At 38.6% G+C, this 23681-nt stretch overlaps 2 protein-coding genes across 5 annotated transcripts in view; both read left to right on the top strand.

Annotated features, from left to right (window-relative positions):
• LOC108426310 (filamin-A-interacting protein 1) overlaps nucleotides 1–12963 on the top strand; it is a 61691-nt gene extending 48728 nt beyond the window's left edge. For 2 of the 4 annotated variants that reach the window (XM_017695698.2, XM_017695699.2), the window contains exon 6: nucleotides 2165–2783. In XM_017695698.2, coding sequence (XP_017551187.1) covers nucleotides 2165–2362 — 198 coding nt within the window. In that variant the 3' untranslated portion in view covers nucleotides 2363–2783. Of the gene's footprint in view, nucleotides 1–102; nucleotides 168–2164; nucleotides 2784–11427 lie in introns of those variants that run through there. The other 2 variants (XM_017695700.2, XM_017695701.2) reach the window with 2 other exon arrangements.
• A 3497-nt stretch (nucleotides 12964–16460) lies between these two features.
• On the top strand, nucleotides 16461–23456 carry LOC108426311 (cell cycle control protein 50A). The gene is made up of 7 exons (XM_017695702.2): nucleotides 16461–16957; nucleotides 17938–18057; nucleotides 18576–18683; nucleotides 18813–18897; nucleotides 19019–19165; nucleotides 19947–20153; nucleotides 21413–23456. The coding sequence occupies exons 1-7, from the start codon at nucleotides 16715–16717 to the stop codon at nucleotides 21604–21606; spliced, it is 1104 nt and encodes a 367-aa protein (XP_017551191.1). The 5' UTR covers nucleotides 16461–16714; the 3' UTR covers nucleotides 21607–23456.
• Nucleotides 23457–23681: the final 225 nt, after the last annotated feature.

The following is a 23681-nucleotide window of genomic DNA, read 5'->3' as shown; positions in this document are numbered from 1 at the left end:
ACTTTCATAAAAAATTGTTTGCTTAGCTGTTTAGCAATTAATAGGACTGTGTGAATCTGTGACGGTAAACAACATAATCATGTGTAATCTTCTACATTACAGTTGCTTCTGAAATGTTTCAAAATGATATCAGGGGGTGTCTGCTCCCTAGATAGCTCTCTGCCCAGGTATAGATCAGTCAAATTTATTTCCTAATGTATGACCATTAAGGGGGGGTTCCACCAATTGTTTGACATTTCTGCTTAATAAAATAGTTATGGTGGACGTTGTCGAGAGTGGTTTGATGTGAAATGCTATGTTCTAGAGAAACTTAGCAAAATTCAGAATTCACAGTGGTAGTGATAGGAACCAAATATCTGAAGAATCTATTGCCCCTGAAAGCTCCCTCACAGAATGTTATTATGTGAAATCGTTATGTATATGCTGAGTAATTGTTTGATGATAGTTTTAAGAAGGTTTAGGCATAAAGCATATTATCATGACTCAAAACAAAACGTACCTTCGTTTTATTCATTTTCCTGCATTATTTGAGCACAGCAGCTGCCCCTTTCCTTATGTCAAAATGTTACAATGAATGGACCAATAAAAATGGTCTAAATTCTCATTACATTACATCTCATTACATTGGCTTGCATTAAAAGGAAAGTAACATCTGTTCCTTCTCCTTTGAAGTTACCGTTTTGGAGAAACTTGTGTTTTTTTGGACAAAGGTACATGAAGGGTATTTGTGTTTTCTGTCACCACCACTGTAGGTCAGTAAGCTTCTGTGCAATGAACCATTTCACATCAAACCAGTCTTCATGACTTTGCTTACATCTGGTTGAATTATGCAAAAAAATTGGTGGCATTCCCATTTAACTAACACTGGAATGAGCCATTATGCCAAGCACACCTTAAAAGAGGTCATCTTGGCCTCTTGTGCACCAACTGACCAAGCCCCTCATGTTTAACTTGTCATGAAATTGCTCTGAACTGTTTGACCAGCACTTTGCAACAGCTCCTGACCAGAAGTGAGTTAGCATGCATATTCTGGCACAAGACCCTCTACTAAAACATTCACAGTAGCTAACTGAGAGGTGTCCCTTTAAATGAAACGGGGTTTGTACATATGTCTTTTGGACTCTTACAGATGCATAACATAGGTTGCAAACATGAAATCTATATCATATTTATATGCAAGAGCCACTTTTTGAACATTTTAAATGTAATTATTGAATAAGAGCATTGAACAACTCCCGCTTGCTTGAAATATATGAGTATGGCAAATCTAATACTGTCAGTGATAAGGTGGATGGCCATCCCTTTCCATAATTTTACAGAACTATGGCAGAAAATGGTTTGTACACAAATAAAAGGAGCAACTAGTTCTGCAAAGGGGAGGGGGACATTACATTCACAATGAAAGGGCTTGCCATCCAGAAGAATTCCGCTGATTTTTCAATATTTCAGCATATCAATCATTGAGATGTAAACAAAGTCATTCAGAGTGGATTGATCTGAAATGGTTCATTGTAGAAAAACGTTCCGATTCAGGGGTGAACCAGGGGTCACAATGTCTACAACACAAATACAGCCATTTTATTTACTATCCATCCATCAGTGAACCTACACATGCTTTATATGTTATGTTGATGATGGTGAAAGTGGTTAATCTGGGGGAAAAAAAAAAGTTCTTCTGGGACTATTTTGCCTTATAACGACCTGCATGTACCCCTCCACCATGAAGATGTAATGTACAAAAGGCCAAAATCTTATCTCAGAACTATTAAAAAGTAAAGTCTCATGCTTAACGCAACGTGTTTGTTACCATTTTATGTTATCGCTTTCTTTGAGGGAGCTTTTAGAGGCATTAAACTCTTCAGACGTCAGGTTCCTATCACCACCACTGTGAAAAGTTCTGACTCTTATGTTTCTTTAGAATTATACATTTCGTATCAAACCACTTGGAATGACTTTCTTTACATTTGAACTATTCAATTATGCAGACATTTTTAAAAATATGTAGAATTCCTTTCTAATGAGGTTCAAATGTTGATTTAATTCCATAAAAAGGACTCTGCGAATTGCGGCAGTAGCTGTTTTTGTCTAACCAATCTAGACAAATACTGTCATCTCCTATTCAACCATGTCTATCTCTTCCTTTTTCCTGTTTTCCTGCCACCAGTCCGGGACGGATGTGCAGTCATCTCGGTCGGCAGCCACGCGAATCCCTATGTCAAAAGGTATGAAAACAGGCAAAGCAGTTTTGGGCCTTGCTGCAGTATCCAGGATAGAGTCTCGCTCTGAGAGCCAGTCAATGAAAATTGAACTGAGGAAGTCTGCAGTGTTCAGCTCAATATCCACCACAGCTGGCAAGTGCTGAGGGCCGAGCACTTTCTGATAGCTGTTAAGAAGGCCATAGAATTAACCTAAGCACTACTGACTAAAGACAGGAAGCCAGACGCCATCCTCTCCACTGTTTATGATAAAGACACATGTGAACGTGTTGTAAATATATGGTCTCTAAAGACCATTCCAGTGTATATATAGACTGTATGACACTTCTCTGCATGTCATGGTTGGCTTGAACGCATCATCTTTCTTCTCTACTACAGCACAATGTTACTAACCCCTTAGCTGGGTTTTCTTCTGAAGCTGTTTTCATTTATCATTTCACTCATGTTCTGTTTGGTATGAGAGTTGCTTGTGGAGGTTTCCAGGAAAAAAAAAATTAATATAATATGTTTTCTTTGATTTCCTCACATCAAGAGTAAATAAATCGTTTTGGCTTTTTCCACCCTGAACTTTGCTACATTGCCTCTTTTTTCCACGGGTCTCACACCATTTTCACATCAGATTATCAGAAGATTTGTCAATACAGCAGTCATTATGGTAACACTTCAGCATGGGGGCATTATAATGACTTTATGGCTTTTTAAACCTTAACAGTCCAGTAGCTGGTAGTTAACAGGCTGCTTATAATTACTTTATTAATTAAAAACTTGTGGGAATTAAGCTAATTTAAGCTATCCTAAAGTGAAATAAGCTTATAAGCCATTTCATTACCAACTACTGCCTTATTAAGAATTAATAAGCGCATTGCAAGAACATATTCTTTGCAGGGTTCATTAATAAGCACATTGTCTTATTGACCAAAGCGCAGGTGCTGGATAAGCACAAGATTGAGATTTATAGGACAATGAAAGTGCCTTTTAAAATTCCCTTTAGTTACTGCTTAATAAAGTAGTAATAAGCAAACAATTCGAATTTATTGGCTTCATAAAGCTTAATAATGGCATAAAAGTGGAAACCTAAATGTTGTGCAAAAGATTGCGGTTTATAATATGCAAATAAAAGTGTGCTAGAAGACGCTTAATTCACCTTAATAAAGTAGTAATTAGCATTTAATTAGCAGTTATTGGCTTCACAAAGTTTAATAAGGACAATAATGGACACCTAAATGTTGTGCAAGAGATTGTGATGTGTAACACACAATTAACGGTGCTCTGTAATAGACTTGATTCCCCTTAGTTACTGCTTAATAAAGTATTAATAAACACCTAGTTAGAAGTTATTGACTTCAATCTGCTTAATAAGGGCATAACAATGGAAGTCTAAATATTGTGCAAAAGATTGTGGTGTATAATTTGCAAATAAAAGTGATGTAGAAGATGCTTAATTCACCTTAATAAAGTAGTAATTAGCATTTAATTAGCAGTTATTGGCTTCACAAAGTTTAATAAGGACAATAATGGACACCTAAATGTTGTGCAAGAGATTGTGATGTGTAACACACAATTAACGGTGCTCTGTAATAGACTTGATTCCCCTTAGTTACTGCTTAATAAAGTATTAATAAACACCTAGTTAGAAGTTATTGACTTCAATCTGCTTAATAAGGGCATAACAATGGAAGTCTAAATATTGTGCAAAAGATTGTGGTGTATAATTTGCAAATAAAAGTGATGTAGAAGATGCTTAATTCCCCTTTAGTTACTGCATAATAAAGCAGTAATAAGCAGCCAATTTATTTGCAGATATAGGCTTAATAAGCTTACCATGGATTTAATGAACTCTTAAATGTTGTGTGGAAGATTGTGATGTATGACATACAAATCGCAGTTTCCCAAAAAATGCTTTATTCCCCTTAATAAAGTAGTAATTAGCAGTTAATTAGCAGTTCTTGGCCTTACAAAGCACATCAAGGGCATATGTTGTGCAAAAGATGATGAGTAATGCACAAATAATGCTCATTTCACTCTAGTTGTTGCTTAGTAAAGTTGCATTGAGCAGTCTGTTGACTACCAGCTAATGGATCGTTAAGGCTCTAGAACATCCTCTAGAACGTCCCCCTATACTGACGTGCTACTGTGAACATTAGGAAACCTCCATAAAATATAACATTATCCATAATGCTGTATTTAATAGACCTATCCGTACATCCAGCATGCATGACTACATTTGCAATGGAACTGCATTATAAAGTGCTTCACTAGACATGCCAGTCATCATTAATCATCAGGAGCAGAGGCTTTTACCAAATGTGTCCCATGTTGGTATTTGAACCTAAAAAAGGCAAGAAGGTGACTCACTGAGTGATGTGACCCTCTGTGTTTTTATTCTAAATGAGTTTATTCTCAAAGCAGATTTTTCATTCTCATCACTCATCACTTCTTGGCTTTCTTGCGCCCCCCTCTGGTCATGGAGCGTACAGTTAAAAAGTCTTTCCATTGAGGCCGTAAGAAGATGGCTCAAGTAGGCCACATTGTCCGACTATTACGTTAGCCGCAAACATCTGTTGTGTCGCAATTGCTCATTTCATCACATTTGAACTGTTCTGAAAGTCACGCTGTGCAGCCAAAAAGCCTGATTTGGAAATGATGTCCTTCTTCCAATGCGTCAGTAATGAAATATGACCCGATGAAGACGCACAGTCTGTTGAGTTATATGAGCGCAACACCGGAGACCCAACTATCAGAAGCGTCCTGTGTTCCCTTTGCGCTTAATTAGAGGCATCTGGGACCCAGACAAACAATCGTGTGAGGGCTGAGTCGCATCAGCTCAGTGCTGCTCTCCATGTTCTCCTGTTCTTCGGGCTCAGGGTTGCATTTCTGATGTGGATCACAGAGGCCTTGGATGGAGCCACAATGATGAACCACCAAGTAATGCATTGAATGTAGTCAACTCAAGTGTCTGTATCATCTCCGCATTGATTTGTGGTAACAAAATTTCATACGTCTGAAGCGGTAACTTTGCAGAAGAAGGAAAATGTTTAATGTATGTTAATGTAAGCATATTTTGGAATGTAACCAATAATTTTGGACCATTTCTGGTTGAAATGTTCACGTAATGTTAAGAGCAGCTGATGGTTTTCATACATACAGAAGGCCGTTTCTGTTAGGCAGAGGAAAAATATTTGTCCATCTCCAGTTGAGCTAATAATTTCCTCTTTTCTGCTTCTGGCAGCGTTATGTCAACTTTTAGGCTTAGTAACACCTCGGTACCCGGAAGTAATTATTTTAGTCACTGTTATTATTTCAACGTGGTATCTCAAAATTTAAAAAAAAAAATCATTTTGAGATATTAAGTCAATATTTCTAGAAAAGTAAGACATTATTTTGCGAAATTAAGTCAGAAGTTTGAGATGAAAGGTCATTATTTTCAGATACTAAGTCAATATGTTGAGAGAATTAGTCATAATTTTGAGATATTAAATGAATATATCAAGAAAATAAATCATCATTTTGAGATACTGAGTGAATATTTTGAGGAAATTAGTCATTATTTTGAAATATGAAATGATTATTTATAGACCTTTTTTAGAATATTTCAATATTTCTTTTGGGTTATTAAGTGAATATTTCAAGAAAATAAAGTTGCTGCAGGATAACCAATCAATATGGGTTATTTTGATGAAATATGACGAAATATGATATGAGATATTTTATTTGAGTCTATTTTAAGAAAATAAGCAATTATTTTGTTACGCTAATTCAAAATTTTGAGAAGACAAGTCATTATTTTCAATACTCCATATTTTCAGAAAACAGGTCAATATCTTGCGATACTGAGTCAAACCTTTGAGAATATCAGGCATTATTATGAGACATTAAATGATGTCAAGACAATAAGTCATTATTTTGCAATACTGCATCAATAAACACCTCAATTAGATTTCACCGCAGAGCTGCTCTGATTACAGAGAAAACAGAAGAAAGCCCACTAAACCCGAGACGACCCACTGAGTATATACACTGCCCATCAAAAGTTTGGGCACACTTCCACCTTTTCTAGAAGTTTCATTTCACCATAACTTTTTAGTTAAGCAAGAAAAACAGCTGCGAAGGTTTTGTTAGCATAAAGCAGCTGTGTGTTGATCCTGAGGGGTAATGTGAAAGCACACGTTGAAACTCCTGGTCCAAAGATGATTTAGACACCTGAGAGGTTGGAGTGCTGACCAGTGCTGACATGGGGTGGGGGGTGGGGTGCAGCCTGTGTTTTTATTCCCAAAGTAGGACTTTTATCAGCTGCTCCTACAAAATCTAAACAGCTTTGTCTTTGATATATTTGATATATTTATTTGATGAAATGTCATCGCTCTCAGAACAAAAGCTTGTATCTTCAAAATTCTTCCGTTACAGGAGAAAACCTCCTTAACTCCTATTTAAGGCTAATGTGACCAGATTTTTTACAGTAATTTGGAGTCATTTATATTGCTTCATTCATCACGAAGGTTTAGATTTTAACACTGTGCAGAGAGGAACTCTTTCAAAATGTGGCAGAAAGTAAAAAAACAACAAAGACGGAGCTACAAGTCTTTTGCACGACTTTCGATCTGCTCATTTATTAAAAGCAACTGAAACAACTTAAGTAGAAAAAGCCCCCGGGATGAATTCAGCGCTGTGTTTCGGGCCTCAACACAGGAGCGGAATGACAAACAGGAGCTGAGAATGAAGAAGGTTCATCAGAGGCAGCTGCTTGTTTGTCTAATTGATTTCATGCTCATCATTTCGTCAGCTTGAAGCTGATACTCTTCATTTTCTAATCTTTTCCCATCCATTAACATCATTTGGCTGTTTGTCCATCAGAAAGCTGCTTATAATTGAAAAGGCTGTTCTGCTGTATTTAAAACACCCAGTAAAAGTTCATTTATATGAATGAAAGGTTCTACATGTAACATCAACATGATGCACTGCTTTTTCTCCTTTGTGGTTTATACAGCCCTATTTCTAAAAAAAGTTGGGATGCTGCGCGAAATGTAAATACAAACAGAATGCAATGATGTGCGAACCAATTGTACCCTGTATTTAATTGAACACAGCACACAGACGTTAGATCAAATGCTGAAACTGAGAAATTGGTTGGTTTTTGAAAAAGTAAGCACATTTTGAACTGGACTGGTAAAGTTGTGTAATAAAGCAATAAGCCACAAGAGGCAGTAACACACATTGCTTTTATAAATAGGCAGCCGACATAACTTATAATAAAATGCAAATTTTTTCTGGACAATTTAAGTTTTTATTAATAATTACCGACATAATCACATATTCCGCCAAGAAATGCGGTTCCTTTAGATTATGGTATCATTGCCAAGCAACCAGTAACTGTTGAATGAGGCATGAACATCATAGCACAGCGCTGTTTAATGCAAAAACTTTGCTTTATAAGTACTTTTTGGTCACCAAATTACCACCGAGTCGCATTTAGCAGCAGTCCAACAGCGCCCCTCTGCTCACACTGGGGCTAAATCTCAAATGTCCCCCTGCTGCCTACATAGTGCACTACGTCGGAATTTAAACACTGGATCCTGCAGCCCAACAGTGAATAATATAGCTATAAACAGTCTTATGATTCTGCCACATCCAGACTCTAAAAATGACGTACTACAGAATTTCTAAACTTTCACAGCTAGCACACTATTTAGGGAGCATAACGGCTGTTTGGGATTCAGCCTGGGGTTTGTGTGGCTTCTGACTGAAACACTGAAACATTTGAAGTGTGTGATTCATTCAAGTGACATTTTTAGTATTTTATATTGCTCTTTTACAGTGAATCATATCATAAGTGCTTTAATTCAAGCCTGTGATATTAGTGATGGAATTGTTTAGCATGTTCGCCATCATTTGCTATTTAGCCTGTTAGCGAGCTGAGCAGCCTAAGAATATGAGTGGCCAGCTTTCAGTTTAAACAAAAAACAGGTTCTTACTTCGTCAGTGCACTCGGCGGTCCATTCGCGCAGTCATCTTCACATGTTGTGAAGCGGTCATAGGTGTGTCTATATCATGGATTGGGGGTAGTCCTGGGCTGGGGGTTAGGGAACTGGCCCTGTGACCGGAAGGTCACCGGTTTGATCCCCAGTGCCGACGGTCCATGACTGAGGTGAGCAAGACACCTAACCCCCAACTGCTCCCCGGGTGCTGTGGATAGGGCTGCCCACTGCTCCGGGCAAGTGTGCTCACTGCCCCTAGTGTGTATGTGGTGTTTCACTTCATGGATGGATTAAATGCAGAGGTTGGATTAAAAAAAAAGTATCACTTAATTTAACTTAATTTTACAATGGCTTTGAACGCAGCTCAGCCAGTCAGATTTTAGTCCTGTTTCATAACGCTTAAAAACACACCTGGTGGAAAATCTCACAACTAATTGGGTTAAACGGCAACAAGTCAGTCACACGATTGGGTATATAAAGAGGCATCGGCTTCAAAGGCAAATAGTGCAACAGTTCAAGAATAACGCTTCTCAGCTGCTCACTCATGCTACTGATGGTGCCAGTTAACCTAATTAATTGTGAAATGTTACACCAGGTGTCTTTGTTGCCCCCATACCAACTTTTTGGAAACATGTTGCTGGCATCAAATTCAAAATGGGAATATATATATATAAAAAATTGTTTTAACCTTTGATATCTTGTCTTCACACTATTTTCATTTAAATATACACTCTTTAAAAAGGGTTCTTTAGTTAAGAAAAATGGTTCCATAGAGAACCCTGAACACTTAAAGAACCCTCTGCATAATTAAATGGTTCTTTGCTTGGTGAAACGGTTCTTCAGATGGATGGAGAATGTGTCGTAGATTGTTTTTGAAAAGGGTCCAGTAGAGCAACAAAAAGGGCTCCACTACTGTTACAAGCCTGTTACAAGGTACTGTATAGAACCCTTTTTGCTAAGAGTGTAGGGTTTAAATGCTTTGCACAACATGGCATTCTGTTTTATTTACATTTTGCACAGCACTGAGACTTTTTTGGGAATGGGATTGTAATATTAGCTATTTTTAGCAGCAAATAATCTGCATGATCTCACATTCATATTTGATCAATATAATCAGGACTGAATTTGTGTAAACTCTATGGGATTTTCAAAAACTGCAGACATGAGTCACAGTCACATGTATGACAGGTTACATATTAAGGACACTCATTTATGAAGATATGAAGGTCACTAAAAAGCTGATTTACAGCAACTTTACATCTTCTAAAGAATTACTACCATACAGGAAAACTGAAAATCTCAGTGAACTTCAGTGTCAACACCAGAGGTCAGCAGTAAGCAGTTCCATTTACTCCGTTTCATCTACACACTAAAAAAGATGGTCCTTCATGGGTTGAATGGCTATTTAGAACCATAGAACCATATTAGACCTAAATGGTTCTTTGCATGGTGAAATGGTTCTTCGGACTGATAGATAGGTAGAACCGTGTACACTCAAAGAACCCTTTGCATTGTTATATGGTTCTTTGTGTAATTAAAGTGTTCTTCAGATTGTTGGAGAACGTGTGGTAGATGTTTCTATATAGAACCTTTTTTTGAAAATGGTTCTATGTAGCACCAAAGAATGTTCTTCTATTGTAACAAGCTTGACATAAAAAGTAGCAGAACTCTTGGGTCAGTTTGTTTAGTCAGGTCAACACGAAATTTACAGACAATATAAAAGCCAACTGGTATTTATAAATTATGCCAAAAATGTATGTATATAAATAAAAATTATATATATAAAAAACCTACTTTACTTTAAATGTAAATTAATGCAACCAGACATTTGTCCGAGTCATTTTGGGTCGTTTCTTTTGGTCCCTTCATCATGAAATTTACACACAATGTAAGAGCTGTGTACATACAATACAAAGAGATGTCAAATCATGCAAAGGCCTCTTTGAGTGTTCATGGTTCATGGCATTTTCAGAAATCATATACAACACATTCACCATGAATCTGAAAAACTATTTCACCTTCCAAAAGCACATGCAAGCATGCAAATGTTCCATACAGAACTCAGGGTTCTAAATAGAGCCATTGCTTATACTAATGAACCCTTAAAGATTTTAAAGATATTTTTGGTTCTATAAAAAAGAAAAGGTGTTGTGAGTGTAAAGAACCTTTTAGGGGTTCATAACGTAAAGCTTCTTTTAATTTGAGAGTCTGTCCTATCTTAGTAAGAAAGTATCTTCCTGAAAAAGAGAAGAATAGCGACTAACAGGTTTGGCTCTTATGCTGATAGATGCTGGATGTGCTCAGAAGTTCTACTGGAGTTCTATAATTTAAAGGAGAATTTCACTGATTTTTAAGTTTTTCTATATGATTCGGTCATTGAGATGTAAGCAAAGTCATTCCGAGTGGTTTGATGTGAAATGGTTGATTATAGGAACTCAGATTTCTTTACAGTGGTGGTGATAGGAACCAGGGGTTGCCATGACTACAACACAGATATAGACCTTTTATTTACTATGCATAATGGACAGTGAACCTACATGTCTTCTGAGTTTTTAGATGGAGACCTCAAACCTTTAGGAACACAATGTCTCAGACATCAGTAAGTTTATTCATAACTACATAATGTAACCTTTTGTGAAGAAGATTTTATAGGTAGACGTCTGGTTCCTATCACCGCCACTGTGAACGGTTCTGAGTCTCTAAGTTTCTCTAGAATGGAGCATTTCACACCAAAGCGCTCTGTATGACTCGGTTTACATGTCAGCCGTTTAATTATGCACTAATTTAGAAGAAAGGGTGGAATTCTCCTTTAAGTACTCCTGTTCTTGAACCTGACACTTTTAAACTGTTTTTGGCCAAGCTAGCTTTGTTTCTACGTGACTCATTGCAGCACAGAAATAACAAAACTTCTACTGTATGAGTGAGGGCCAGTCATGGATGGTTGTCCATTCATATCTGCCAAGGGCTGGTGTGGCTACAGGTTTTCAAGCAGAAGCAAACCGGATCCCACTCGTTTAATCAGGTGATTTCAGTCCTCATCAGCTGAGCATTCGAGCTCTTGCTCTGATGGAATGAAAACCTTCAGCCACATTGGCCATATTTTGGAACAAGTGGACTGTAGGCTAATCTACACACCTCTGGTCAGCACCATCAGTAATCTTGCACAGCATCTTCCAGTGAGTAAGCAGCAGGCCGAGGTTTTTAGGATGTCTGTTCACTGTCCTTGTTTTCACCCACAGAAAATGTTGTGCTCCACATGACTATCGAGCCGCGCTGAGACTGTGGTTTAGCACTAAGGCCTTCAGCTTTGTAAACATCTCCGCAGCTCAGATACGGAGCCTTCCTGTCCGCTCATCCACAGGCACAGGGGTCAACACCAGAGTCGCTCTGACCATTAACCTTCGGAGCCCAGCTACACTGGGAAGCTGGCGAAATGCATGTTGGTGACATGCACAAGAACATGAAGCAACACTCATGATACACTACGGGTGTGACAATGCAGCTGAAGGTGGCGGTCCACCTGCATCAATTTTGGACTGTTAGAATCGATTATAATGGATTATAATAATATTTAATAAAGTTTGTGCTCGTTTTTTTGTCCAAAAACTAATTTTCAGGCTAAAAATGGCCAAAAAAGGCTGATGTTTTTGTTGTTGTCTTTATTCCACTAGTGTATATCCTGTAGCCACTCCAGTGCATTTCTAAAAGGAATTTAAAGAATTTTTAATTGTACCAAAATAATAATCGAGATGTCATCAGGCATTGAATTGCTTCCGGAAGAGCCCTAATCAAATGAAATTGAATGAGTTTAGAGATTTACTCCTCTGTATTGTAGGTACAGTAGAGGTGAACTCCACCCATTTTTCCAAAATTTTACGGAATTAAGTGGAACCAGACGTCCACCACTAAAAGTTCCCTCATAGAAAATTATTAGAAGAAGTGGTCATGAATTCACAGCCTGATGCCTGATGTCTTGTTTTATGATAATTGATTTAAATCCATTAATTGTAATCCAGTCATCGCGAAGGGATATATGCAAGATGCTGTGAGGCAGAAGAGTCCCCAAAGACAACTTCCAGATTTTCTCCCATTTTACTGTCATCAACATTATCAACATCATATATGTAAACTCAGGAGACACATGTAGGTTCGCCGGTTCTGTATTCATGGCGACCCCTGGTTCCTATCACCACCACCGTAAAGAAAAGTCTGTACAATCAACCATTTCACACCCGACCCTGTGACTCTGTTTACATTTCAGCCACTGAATCATTCAGAAAAATGTAAAGTTTAAAGAAAGTCTGATTCAGTTGTGGCAGCCGTATGGTGTGGTGACACATGGTGAGTAATTCCATAAGGTCACTGCCACTAACACCTTCAGCTTTGCATGATATGAAACGTTTAGTCATGAAAATGTTTTGAGTCAAAAATTGATGTATTTCCTCTGCTGTTTCAGTTACATATTGCTCTCACTTAAAGGTGACTTTCACAGTAGCCTTTTATCTCTTTGTGTCAAGTAACAGTGAGAAACACAATCAGTGTAATACTTCAAGCAAAACCGGGTCCTTGTTCTAAAGGTTAGACCTTATAATGTCAGTTTTTGAGCAGTAAATCTTTGAAGGCCTGTGATGTCACTTATTCCTCTAGTCGCTTAAAGAGTAATTCCACCTATTTTTCTAAATTTCTGTATAATTCTGTGGTTGAGATGTAAACAAAGTCAGATTTCTTAACAGTGGTGGTGATAGGAACCAGGGGTCACCATGTCTAAAACACAAACCCACCCATTTTCTAAGCCACTTCTCCCTCGGGGTCGGTGGAGCCTATCCCAGTGATCATTGGGCAGAAGGCAGGATACACCCTGGACAGGTCGCCACTCCATTGCAGGGCAGACAGACAGACACAGACAGTCACTCACACCTAGGGGTAATGTAACATGTCCAATTGGCCTGACTGCATGTCTTTGGACTGTGGGACGAAACCGGAGGAAACCCAAGCAGACACTGGGAGAACATGCAAACTCCACACAGAGAGGACCCCGGTCACCCGGCCGGGGAATCGAACCCAGTGCCCCCTCGCTGTGAGGCGACAGGGCTACCCACCGCACCACCCATGTCTAAAACACAAATAGAGCTATTTTATGTACTATCCAAACCGCCAGTGAAACTACACGTACAGGTCTTCTGAGTTTTGTATAGAACGTTGATAATGGTAAAACAGTGATAAATCTGAAAAATAATTTTTTTTAGACTTTCACACCCTTATGTATATACAATGAATAGCTTAAAATACATTTTAGGCCAGAACTATATCACAAAACTACTGTAAAACAATGTCTCACACATCAGGCAACACTGTGAGAGAGCTTTTAGAGAAGGACATCTGGTTCCCATCACCTCCACCGTGAACAGATCTGACTCAGTAACACATCAAACTCAAAGCAGACATATAAATGATACTGTTCCTAAATGTATTGTTTTCATGTTGGATTGAATCATGCAGTCTTAATGTAGAGACAGACACACATGCCACAGGTTTGATGTAAAAATCACTATTATTTATTAATATTTCAGACTGAACTAAAAGATTGCCCATATTCCTTTAAGAATAAAGAAAACCGCCTTATTCGCTTATGTTAAAAGGTTTTTCTGCATTGCGTAAATGATGAACTTTGATTTAATATATTTAAGCTTGAAAAAATCTTATTATCAGATTTCTGTTTCTTATCCATTACATTGGATTGCTGTAGACACAATTTGACACTCCTGCTGAAAAGGACCCCATAAGAAACCATTAGGATGAAAACCTAATAGTTTTGTATTTGCATAATGGGACTTGGCTTAACTGTTTCCCATAGAGACACTATATTCCTGTAGAACACCTTCAGATCTCATTAGGAATGCATCTCATCACATGCACTTAGAATTAGCCACTGGTCACCTGTTACACCATCTGGATCATTTACACTGTGATACTGACCCAGTGAAAAAGCCAAAACGCATTACAAAACCATCAGCAACCAACAGAAACACAGTGGTTTCTATAGGTTCTTTCAGCAGGGGCTCTTCTCATGGAATCAGAAGATGGGCTATAAAATGGAAAGTTAATGCTTGTGGTTCCAAGAAAAGAGACACTTGCTTAAGATTCAGCAAACTGTCCCCCTTAAATCAGGGGTGTTCAGTCTTAACCTGGAGAGATCCCGGCTCTGACATTCAGACACCTCTGGAACCTTCGGGACCTGGATCAGGTGTGTTAAATCAGGGGAGGAGCTAAACTCTGCAGGGTGGTAGATCTCCAGGACCAGGACTGGACTCTTCTGAGTGAATTAATAATTGAGGGGAGAGGCCTCAGAACTGTAGGGACCTACAATTAGTCTGTAATTGTTTTCTTGATTTAGTCATTTTTCCATTGTTTTGCTTCTTGGTGTCATTGCTGTGGACGAGCACCGTGTGGTTTTAGGAGGAAAAGCACACAGTGAGACTCGCTGTTTGTAAAAAGACGAGGCCTTTACGTTGGAAGATGATTTTAACCATGTGTGGTACATTCTGGTCAGTCCAGTAACGTGTTCTGGGACAGAATACTGACAGTGGAAGGACGTGTGGGCCGAAGTTAAGCTGCACATCGCGTAGAGTCATGACTGAACTGTGTTTAGACTGAGTGGACTGGCACACACTGAACTTACAGTTGAAGTTACTTTCAATAAACAAGAACATTTTGTCAGCGTGTCTGAGGTGTGACACAGTTGTGTTCATTACTGTTCACCAGAAAGACTGAGAGTGAGACTGAGTGAGTGAGAGAGAGAGAGAGGGAGGAGTGAGTGAGTGAGGGCAAATCTGTAGGCTATGGGCATTTTTAATAAAGACATAATTACATAGTTATCATATGCTATATTGTCATCTACATGATTTTAATACTGTTGAAGAATATACAATCATTTCATTTAATTCTATCCCACTAATTGTTTTAAATTTCAGACCTGGTGTAAATACATTTCCCGCCATATCATATTTTCTATTTATTTTTCAAACTTTTCATATCCAATAGTTTTATATTAGTAAACATTACACAACTCAGAGTGAATCTCAACAACTCTTTCTCAGAAAATCACAGACAAAAATGCACACATATGCTATTTATTTGCTGAGCTTAACAAATGATAAAAATAAAACATAAACACAACTTGTGCCATAACTTTTGCATAGGCTACATTTTATGTCTTCGTTTTTTTTAATATGTTAACTTCAGCAAATAAACAGTAATTGTGTATTAAAATGTGCATAAGTGTGTTCTCTTATTTTTTATGCACCTATATACATACATACATACATACATATACACACAGGTATATATAATTAAAAGTAAATATAATCTATTATTAAAAGATTTATCCTGTAGGTATATTTAAATATTATTTATATTTTCAAAAACACCTTTTAAACTGACCTTTTAATCAATGTTATGCAATGTTAATATATATACATAGACACACACACACACACACACACATTATATATACTCACCGGCCACTTTATTAGGTAGCTGTTTAATTGCTCGTTAACACAAATAGCTAAATGGCCAATCACACGGCCGCAACTCACTGCATTTAGACATGTAGAGGTGGTCAAGACAACTTGCTGAAGTGCAGACCGAGCATCAGAACGGGGAAGAAAGGGGATTTAAGGGACTTTGAACGTGGCGTGGTTGTTGGTGCCAGACGGGCTGGTCTGAGTATTTCAGAAACTGCTGATCTACTGGGATTTTCACGCACAACCATCTCTAGGGTTTACAGAGAATGGTCCGAAAAAGAGGAAATATCCACTGAGCAGTCAGTTGTGTGGATGAAAATGCCTTGTTGATGTGAGAGGTCAGAGGAGAATGGGCAGACTGGTTCCAGATGATAGAAAGACAGCAGGAACTCAAATAACCAACCAAAATCTCTGAGGAACGTTTCCAACACCTTGTTGAAAGTGTGGCACGAAGAATGAAGGCAGTTCTGAAGGAAAAAGGGGGTCCAACCTTTTACAAGCCAGGTGTACCTAATAAAGTGGCCGGTGAGTGTAAAAAAAAAAAAAAAAAAAAAAAAAAAAAAAAAATATATATATATATATATATATATATATATATATATATATATATATATATATATATATATATATATATATATATATATATAACACACGCACACATTATATATATATATATATGTATATATATGTTTACACCTTTTTTTATTTAAAAATCTCCGTCACGTCTGCGTATTGAAAGCCGAACGTCTGACGTCATCACGCACGGACACGGCGCTGTCAAAACTTCCGGGAAGAAGCGCCTGAGCTTCAGGATCACAAACCTGAAAATACACCACAAAACAGCAGCTCCGGTCAACTCAGCAGGGCTCAGAAAGGAGACTGAGGGTCCCAGAAGCCGTATGTGGTATTAATAGAGGTAGAGGTTAGGTTAGAGCCGCGGACAGCTGCTTTTTCGGGCTGAATTAGTGCAGCGAGGCTAGGACAAGTTAGCCTTACCTTTCCGATGGCGTCCGGCTACAACGCGAAGGAGGAGGACGGACACCGGGCCGGGGCTGCAGGCCCCGGGGAGAGCGCCAGCAGGAGCAGAAAGCCCGACAACACAGCCTTCAAGCAGCAGCGTTTGCCGGCCTGGCAGCCCATCCTGACCGCGGGGACCGTGCTGCCCGCTTTCTTCATCATCGGTCTCATCTTCATCCCCATCGGCATCGGCCTGTACGTCACCTCCAACAACATCAGGGAGTTCGAGGTAAACCGGGAGCGAAGACGGCACAAACAGTGTGGGCTGCCGACTACAGCCTCCAAGTGATCATTTATTCGGATTATTTTTAATAATCCGTGGCCACAAATTAATTTATTGAGGCCACACATTAATATATCGACACTACAAGTTATTCTAATGAGGCCACAAACGTCACGAGTTACTACAAAGAGGCCACAAATTAACATATTGAAGCCATAGATTACTCAAATGAGGCAACAAAATAATATAATGAGGCTGCCAGTTGGTGTCATGGGGTTACTATTTAATATATTGAAGCCACAAATTAATATTTTGATACTGCATCTGACTATAATGAGGCCACAGTTTACTATGTAGGGGCCACAAGTTAATATATTAAGGTCATAAATTAATATATTGAGGTCACAAGTTATGAGGAACCAAAGTAAGTACATTTTAATGATTGAATATCACGCTGTGCCACTGCTTATTTGCAGAAGGCTGAGCAGGGCTGATGGCTTCATTGCGTCACCAGCAGTCGCGCTGCTGATTGTCGCTGGCTCCGAATAAAAACGCACGACGCCTGGCTGCACTGTCGCTTTCATCACTGGTGGTGTGCAGACAGGGTAATTTAGAGGGTCCGGCAACATTCACAGGATAAACGTCTGTGTGACAAAACGTATCGGCTTTGGTGAACTTTTGTTTACCTCTTGGTGTGACAGCAGTGTTTTTTCCTGCCGTAAGGAAAACCATCCTAGACCTGGAGTTTCTAATACAGGCATGTGACTCTGTTCTACATGTGACTCTGAGGTCTGTGGCCTATGAGTTTCTGCGGTAGTGCTGAGTAGTACCGTGTTGTCCCTGTACTAATCCTTCCTCTTCTTACTCCTGTTACCTTTATGTTCTTCTAGCTCTTCTTGGCTGCACTTTTTCCTGTTTTTCTGCTGTGACTCAGCTTGTTGGCTTAAAATGGAATTACATTGATCCCCTCTTTATGTTGTTAACAGATCGATTACACCGGGACAGACCCATCGAGTCCGTGCTACAATTGCTCTCAGACCTACAGCTGGAACAGCACGACACTGTGCACATGTACACTGACCTTCTCTCTTAACCAGCCCTTTGAGGTGAGCAGGCAGATTGGCCTAATCCCTGTCAGCTGTATTTATTACGGCTTTGTGGGACATCTTCTGGGAACAGACTTAAATGTGACTTTTCTCAGTTTCTGTTTATTTGCTTAATTTATAATATTAAATGTGCCGTAACTTTTGCACAGGCAATAGTTTTATGTTTTATTTTCAATCCAGCAGGTTAGATTCAGCATAACCAGTACTTGTGCTTTAAAATGTAGTGTGTTCCCTGCAGATGATGCATCACCTTCTTTTCACTTAGACCACAAGTGTCCAGTCGTGTCCACAGAGGGCCAGTGTGGACGCAGTTTTTCACTAACAAAGCAGGAGGTCACCTGATGAAATGTTTGAAGACATTAGAACAAGTAGAAATCGGGTGTGCTTCAGCTTGTTTGGCATGAAAACCTGCAGCCGCACCGGGCCTTTGCGGAAAGATTGGACACCCCTGACTTTAGACGATCAACAAACATTTTTTTGGACGCATAAAGACAAATTTTTTTCCTTTGCGTTCTCAGGGCAATGTGTTTATGTACTATGGCCTGTCAAATTTCTACCAAAACCATCGACGCTATGTTAAATCCAGAGATGACAGCCAGTTGAATGGAGACCTCTCATCACTGAAGGTATGGATAAACATTTAGCACTGCAGAATAAAGCATCATCCTGTAGTACTTCAATTTAATGAGTAATTAGCTTGAATTTTGCTATACAGCTTATAGATTGGTAGTTAACTCAACTTGTTTTAATCACAGAGCCCCAGTAAAGAATGTGAGCCGTATCACACAAATGAAAAGCCCATTGCCCCATGTGGAGCAATTGCTAACAGCATGTTTAATGGTAAGACAAAGGGAAATCTTAATACAATAAAGCATGATACAAACCCTTAATGATTTTTCCAGTGTGTTTCATCAATTTAAAAAATAAATAAATAAAAAAAATTTCTTCCTAATCCCCATAGACACATTGGAATTGTTTTACATCGATCCCAATGAAACCCGCACCCCGATTCCACTGATGAAGAAGGGCATTGCTTGGTGGACAGATAAGCATGTGAAATTCAGAAACCCTGGTGGCAGCAATGCGAACCTGACAGCTGTTTTCCAAGGTAATATTTTTATTTATTACAAATGTGCTATATAGTATAACTATGACAATAAATGGAAATTGTGCACAAAAAAGAGAGACTAATTTTACTCGTGTTCCGTGTTGATTTCCTAAGTGAAAATATGACAGAACATGTCATTTGACCAGGGGTGTTCAAACGTTTGTATATAACTGTATGTGGAGGTGTTCCTGCATTTATGCCAGTCAACTTACACTTTAATCCAGTTAAAGAGCTAGGTGAATGTTAGGAATCTTGCACAAGGACTCTTACTGGTATTTAAATAACAAGAAAAAACTAAACTCAATTTGTGTTTGTACATTTCTTTGAGAATCTTCACAGCTCATGGTAAAGATTCCTGGGCCATCCTTTAATACTTAATGCGCTGGATAGCGGGTCTGTCACAGCTTGAAAAAATCTAGAGGAAGTGAAAGACATTAAAGATTCCTATAAGAATGGTCCAAAAAAGCACTGAAATGAATGAATCCTTTTCTCTTAATTCAGCGTATAAGAATATTTAAATAGTAATAATAGGTTGAGCAATTATCGTGGTATTGAGTTTTTATATTGGCACATGCCTAGTAACAAGTGTGTGCGCACAAAAAAGAAAGTCAAGTTACAGATTTAGGCAACTGATGATGGGTTTGCAAGTCATAGCAATTCATATTCATAACACATTTATTGTAGCGTTCATGTGTAACTGCTTTTGAAGGAACATTAACTCGGCAGGCAGTGGAACAGGTTTTAGCTTTTCTCTCTCTGAAGCGATTGTTTCCTTTTTCAGGCACCACAAAGCCGGTTAACTGGCGCAAGCCGGTCTACGAGCTGGACTCTGACCCAGAGAACAATGGCTTCATTAATGAAGACTTAATTGTTTGGATGCGCACAGCTGCCCTGCCCACTTTCAGGAAACTCTACCGCATTATCCAGAAGAAGAACAACATGACGCCCACGCTGCCCAGGGGCAACTACACACTGGAAGTCACGTACAGTATCCTTTCAGCATACCAGTCAGACTGAGAGCTATGCTGCTCTGTTGGGTGTGTGGTAATTAGTGAAGAATGTGACCCTTGTGGTGCACAAACCTAAACAGGGTTCTATGTTGTTTGTGGGCCATGCACTTATAGATTTGTTACTAAGATTGAAAGCAGTCTCTGTGCTTTTCCTGGTTTTTATTGATGAGAGAGCTCTTCTCACAGGCAGCTGAGAGAATTTAGTGAGCTGAGTTTTCAACCAGTCGAACACTTTACGAATCCCAGAGGGGAAAGTCGTCTATTACAGCAGCACAAAGAACAGTAGAGAGCAGAAAGAGCAGAAGTATTGCCATGTGTTATAATACAGATGCATGAATAGAAGAAGCAAAGCTTATAGAATAAAAGATACTAAGAAAACCATAAAATATCTGCAGTAATAAGTAAGTATCGCATAAATATTACGCAGGTTACAATGCAGTTGTGCGTGTCACTACAGTGTCTATACACTGTAAATGATGACATGTTAATAGTTGTATATGCATTAATGTATAAACAACATAACAAAGCAATAATTTGTAATAAATTGTTTAAGCAGTTTTGTAAAATAAAATGCAAAATATGTCAAAGAATAAAATACCAAACAAACAATAAAAGTAAATATGAAATGTAAATTAGAAATTATAAAGTGATTTATACTTTTTTGTCATTGTCAGAGTGGAGAATGTAGATATTTATTATTTTTAATTTAGGTTTTTTAAACGTATTATTCATTGATATTTATTGTTGTACTGCCAAATGAAAAATGTAACTTTTTTTAAGTTTCACCTTGAGAGGAGAGCGGCTTTGGCATTTTGAATAATAATTTGAATGTCTTTTGTGCTTAAAGGAGTACTCCAGCATTTTAAAACCGCTATTAGAGCAAAACTAGAGGAAACTAGAAGAAAATTAGTTTCTTCATTTTTTTTTTTTCTTTCATTCAATTTGAAACTTTTTTTTTTTTTTTTTTTAATTGTGTGAAAACTTCATGATGACAGAACCAACAGAAATGTTCCGAATTGACTCGGAAAAATTATTTTTATTTGAACTTTTGTCATAAGATTCAGTAAATTAAGCTTTTCCGTTCTCTTGTAAAATGACCATTTGGGAGAAACAAGGTTTTGTTGAGACATCAACGATAAGTATCTTCATCAAAGAAGCCAGTGAGTCGTCGCTTCAGCGCCTTTAATTTCATTGCCAGTTTGGATGCTGCTGAATTTCCCTAACCCGTTTCTCCCAGATTATCCCGTGCACAGCTTCGAGGGCCGTAAGCGTATGATCCTGAGCACCATCTCGTGGATGGGAGGAAAGAACCCCTTCCTAGGTATTGCTTACATGACTGTGGGCTCCATCTGCTTTGTCCTAGGAGTGGTGCTGCTCTTCATCCACCACAAATACGGAAACCGCAACAACAGCTCCGACATTCCGAGCTAACTTGCCTCCGCCCTCCGCATCCCTCCACATGCATGCTGAAAGCCACCGCTTACAGTCCGAGCATGTCTCAGTGTGTCGTTTGTGTATTTGAATAGTGTGCTTGTAGTCGCAGAGATGCCTGGCAGCACTTCGGAGGGTAACGCACAGGCTCTGAATGAGACGGCGAAACCACATATCTGATTCTATATTTATTTTTGATGGTCCTGAGGTAAGATGTACGTTTTATTCTGTGATCTCTGTAGCTGTGGGGCTCGTATCTGAAGGCTATGCTTCAGCTGAAATGTATATATTTGAATACAGGCAAGTGTAGCGCTACAGACTTTCACTTGAGAATTGCATTTAAACCGGATGAATGTATATGAGCTTTAATTGTCTAAGTCCAATTCTTGCCTAAATCTTGCTGCCTGAAATAAGTAACGTATAATATGATATACAATGTTGAGAATAGTTCCATACAGTCTATGACTACTAGTCACCTTCCCTTACAACGATTTTTTCTCCTTTTTTTTTTTAAACCTAAAGCTTGTCCAAGAACTAATTTCCAGTGCTAATTTACCACTGGTTTAGCAGTTTAGTCCAGGAAACCGCCCCACAAAGGTTTCAGTCATTTTAAGGGATTTGTTCATGTTGGGTCCCAAAAAAAAAAAATCCCAAAAATCCATGTTGCTCACAGATTCAGGGATTTCACGAAGCAGGATTACTCATCACTTAAACCAAAGTTCAAGTCTGTCTGAATTTTTCTGTCATTTTTCTGTCAAATTTTCTGTCATTTGCTCAGTTTTTTCAGTTTAACACCGAAATCGTTTGTGAAAAGTCCTGCAGGTCTGTTTGAGCATTGATTTCGCGGAGATGCTCAGGTCTGTGGTTTGCGTTATTCAAATGTACGTGGCTTTTAGTTTTGCTGCTTCCTTTGTTTGTTTCTTTTTAATATGGTTTCAGGAGATTTGACGTGGTTGTAGGTTTTTATCTGTGTCCGCGGTTGTACTGTCCATACTGTATCCAACTGTTGCAGTGGTGTGCAAAGGTTTGGGCGCCCCTGGTCAATTTAAATGTTCTGCCCACTTGTGAAAATACGTTAACACATTCTGTACTGAGCACACACTCCTGGACGTTTTAAAGTAGTTTATTTACTGAATTGGACACATCAAGAGATAATTAAGCAGAATGTGGCCTGTGCAAAGGTTGTTATTCTGTTTCCAGACATGAGTTCAGCAAATAAATTGAAAGAAGCTTGTGCACTAAACTTGGCTCATAGATGACATTTAATTGTGCTCTCTACAGCCCCCTGCTGGTGACATTGTGTATAAATAAAAATAAGGCGAGGCCACGCCTTATTAATGCGTGGGAACAAGATCCCAGTTTGTGTCCCGGATTTACTATGGTGTAGGAATGAGACCCGAATTCATGGCCATGCTGGATTAATGTGTGGTAACAAGAACGTAATATGTGACCGTGACTTAATAATGTGTAGGAATGAGATCCTGATGTGTGTCCACGCCTTAGTAAGGCATGGGAACGAGACAATTGTTGCGATCATGCCTTATTAAACTGTGGTCAAGGCTTAATTATCTCATTCCCACACCTTACGAAGTTGTGGCCATGCATTAGGATGTCGTTTGGAACAAGACGATTAAGTCGTGGCCGTGTATGTCCCCTGTAGGACTCCGTAGGTCTCTGTAGAGGACGTGTTAACATGCGTCCTTTGACCAGTGGTGTTCAAACTTGCATATGACTGTATTTGCACTTTAGACTTGCCATTGCTTTTATAAGTCATTTATCTTTTTTTTTCTCTTTAACGAAAATGTTTGTCTTTTGTTTCTGAAGAAATAAAGGTTAATATTAGACGCAAACCAGCTCTTGTTGTTTTTGCTTTCTATAAAAGCTCAGATTGATCTATTCATCATTAATATTTGGAGAAAGAGATAAATTTGGACCCAAACCTGCTGCTTCTGGATTTTTATATAAATGTCCAGCAAGTGAATTAATCTGGTCAGTAATACCTTATATTTAATATTTCTGATTTTGAGATGTTTGTAAGAACGTTTTTTTTTTTTTTCCCAACACACCTTTATTAA

The sequence above is a fragment of the Pygocentrus nattereri genome, chromosome 4 (assembly GCF_015220715.1).
Source record: "Pygocentrus nattereri isolate fPygNat1 chromosome 4, fPygNat1.pri, whole genome shotgun sequence".
Lineage (NCBI taxonomy): Eukaryota > Metazoa > Chordata > Actinopteri > Characiformes > Serrasalmidae > Pygocentrus > Pygocentrus nattereri.
Note: the sequence above shows the minus strand (reverse complement) of the source record. Positions and strands in the feature narration are given on the sequence as shown.

Coding starts and splice junctions, on each gene's coding strand:
- LOC108426311 (XM_017695702.2), top strand. CDS start 16,715: ATGGCGTCCGGCTACAACGCGAAGGAGGAGGACGGACACCGGGCCGGG. Junction 18,898..19,018: donor TGCTAACAGCATGTTTAATG/GTAAGACAAAGG, acceptor TAATCCCCATAG/ACACATTGGAATTGTTTTAC. Junction 20,154..21,412: donor CACACTGGAAGTCACGTACA/GTATCCTTTCAG, acceptor CGTTTCTCCCAG/ATTATCCCGTGCACAGCTTC.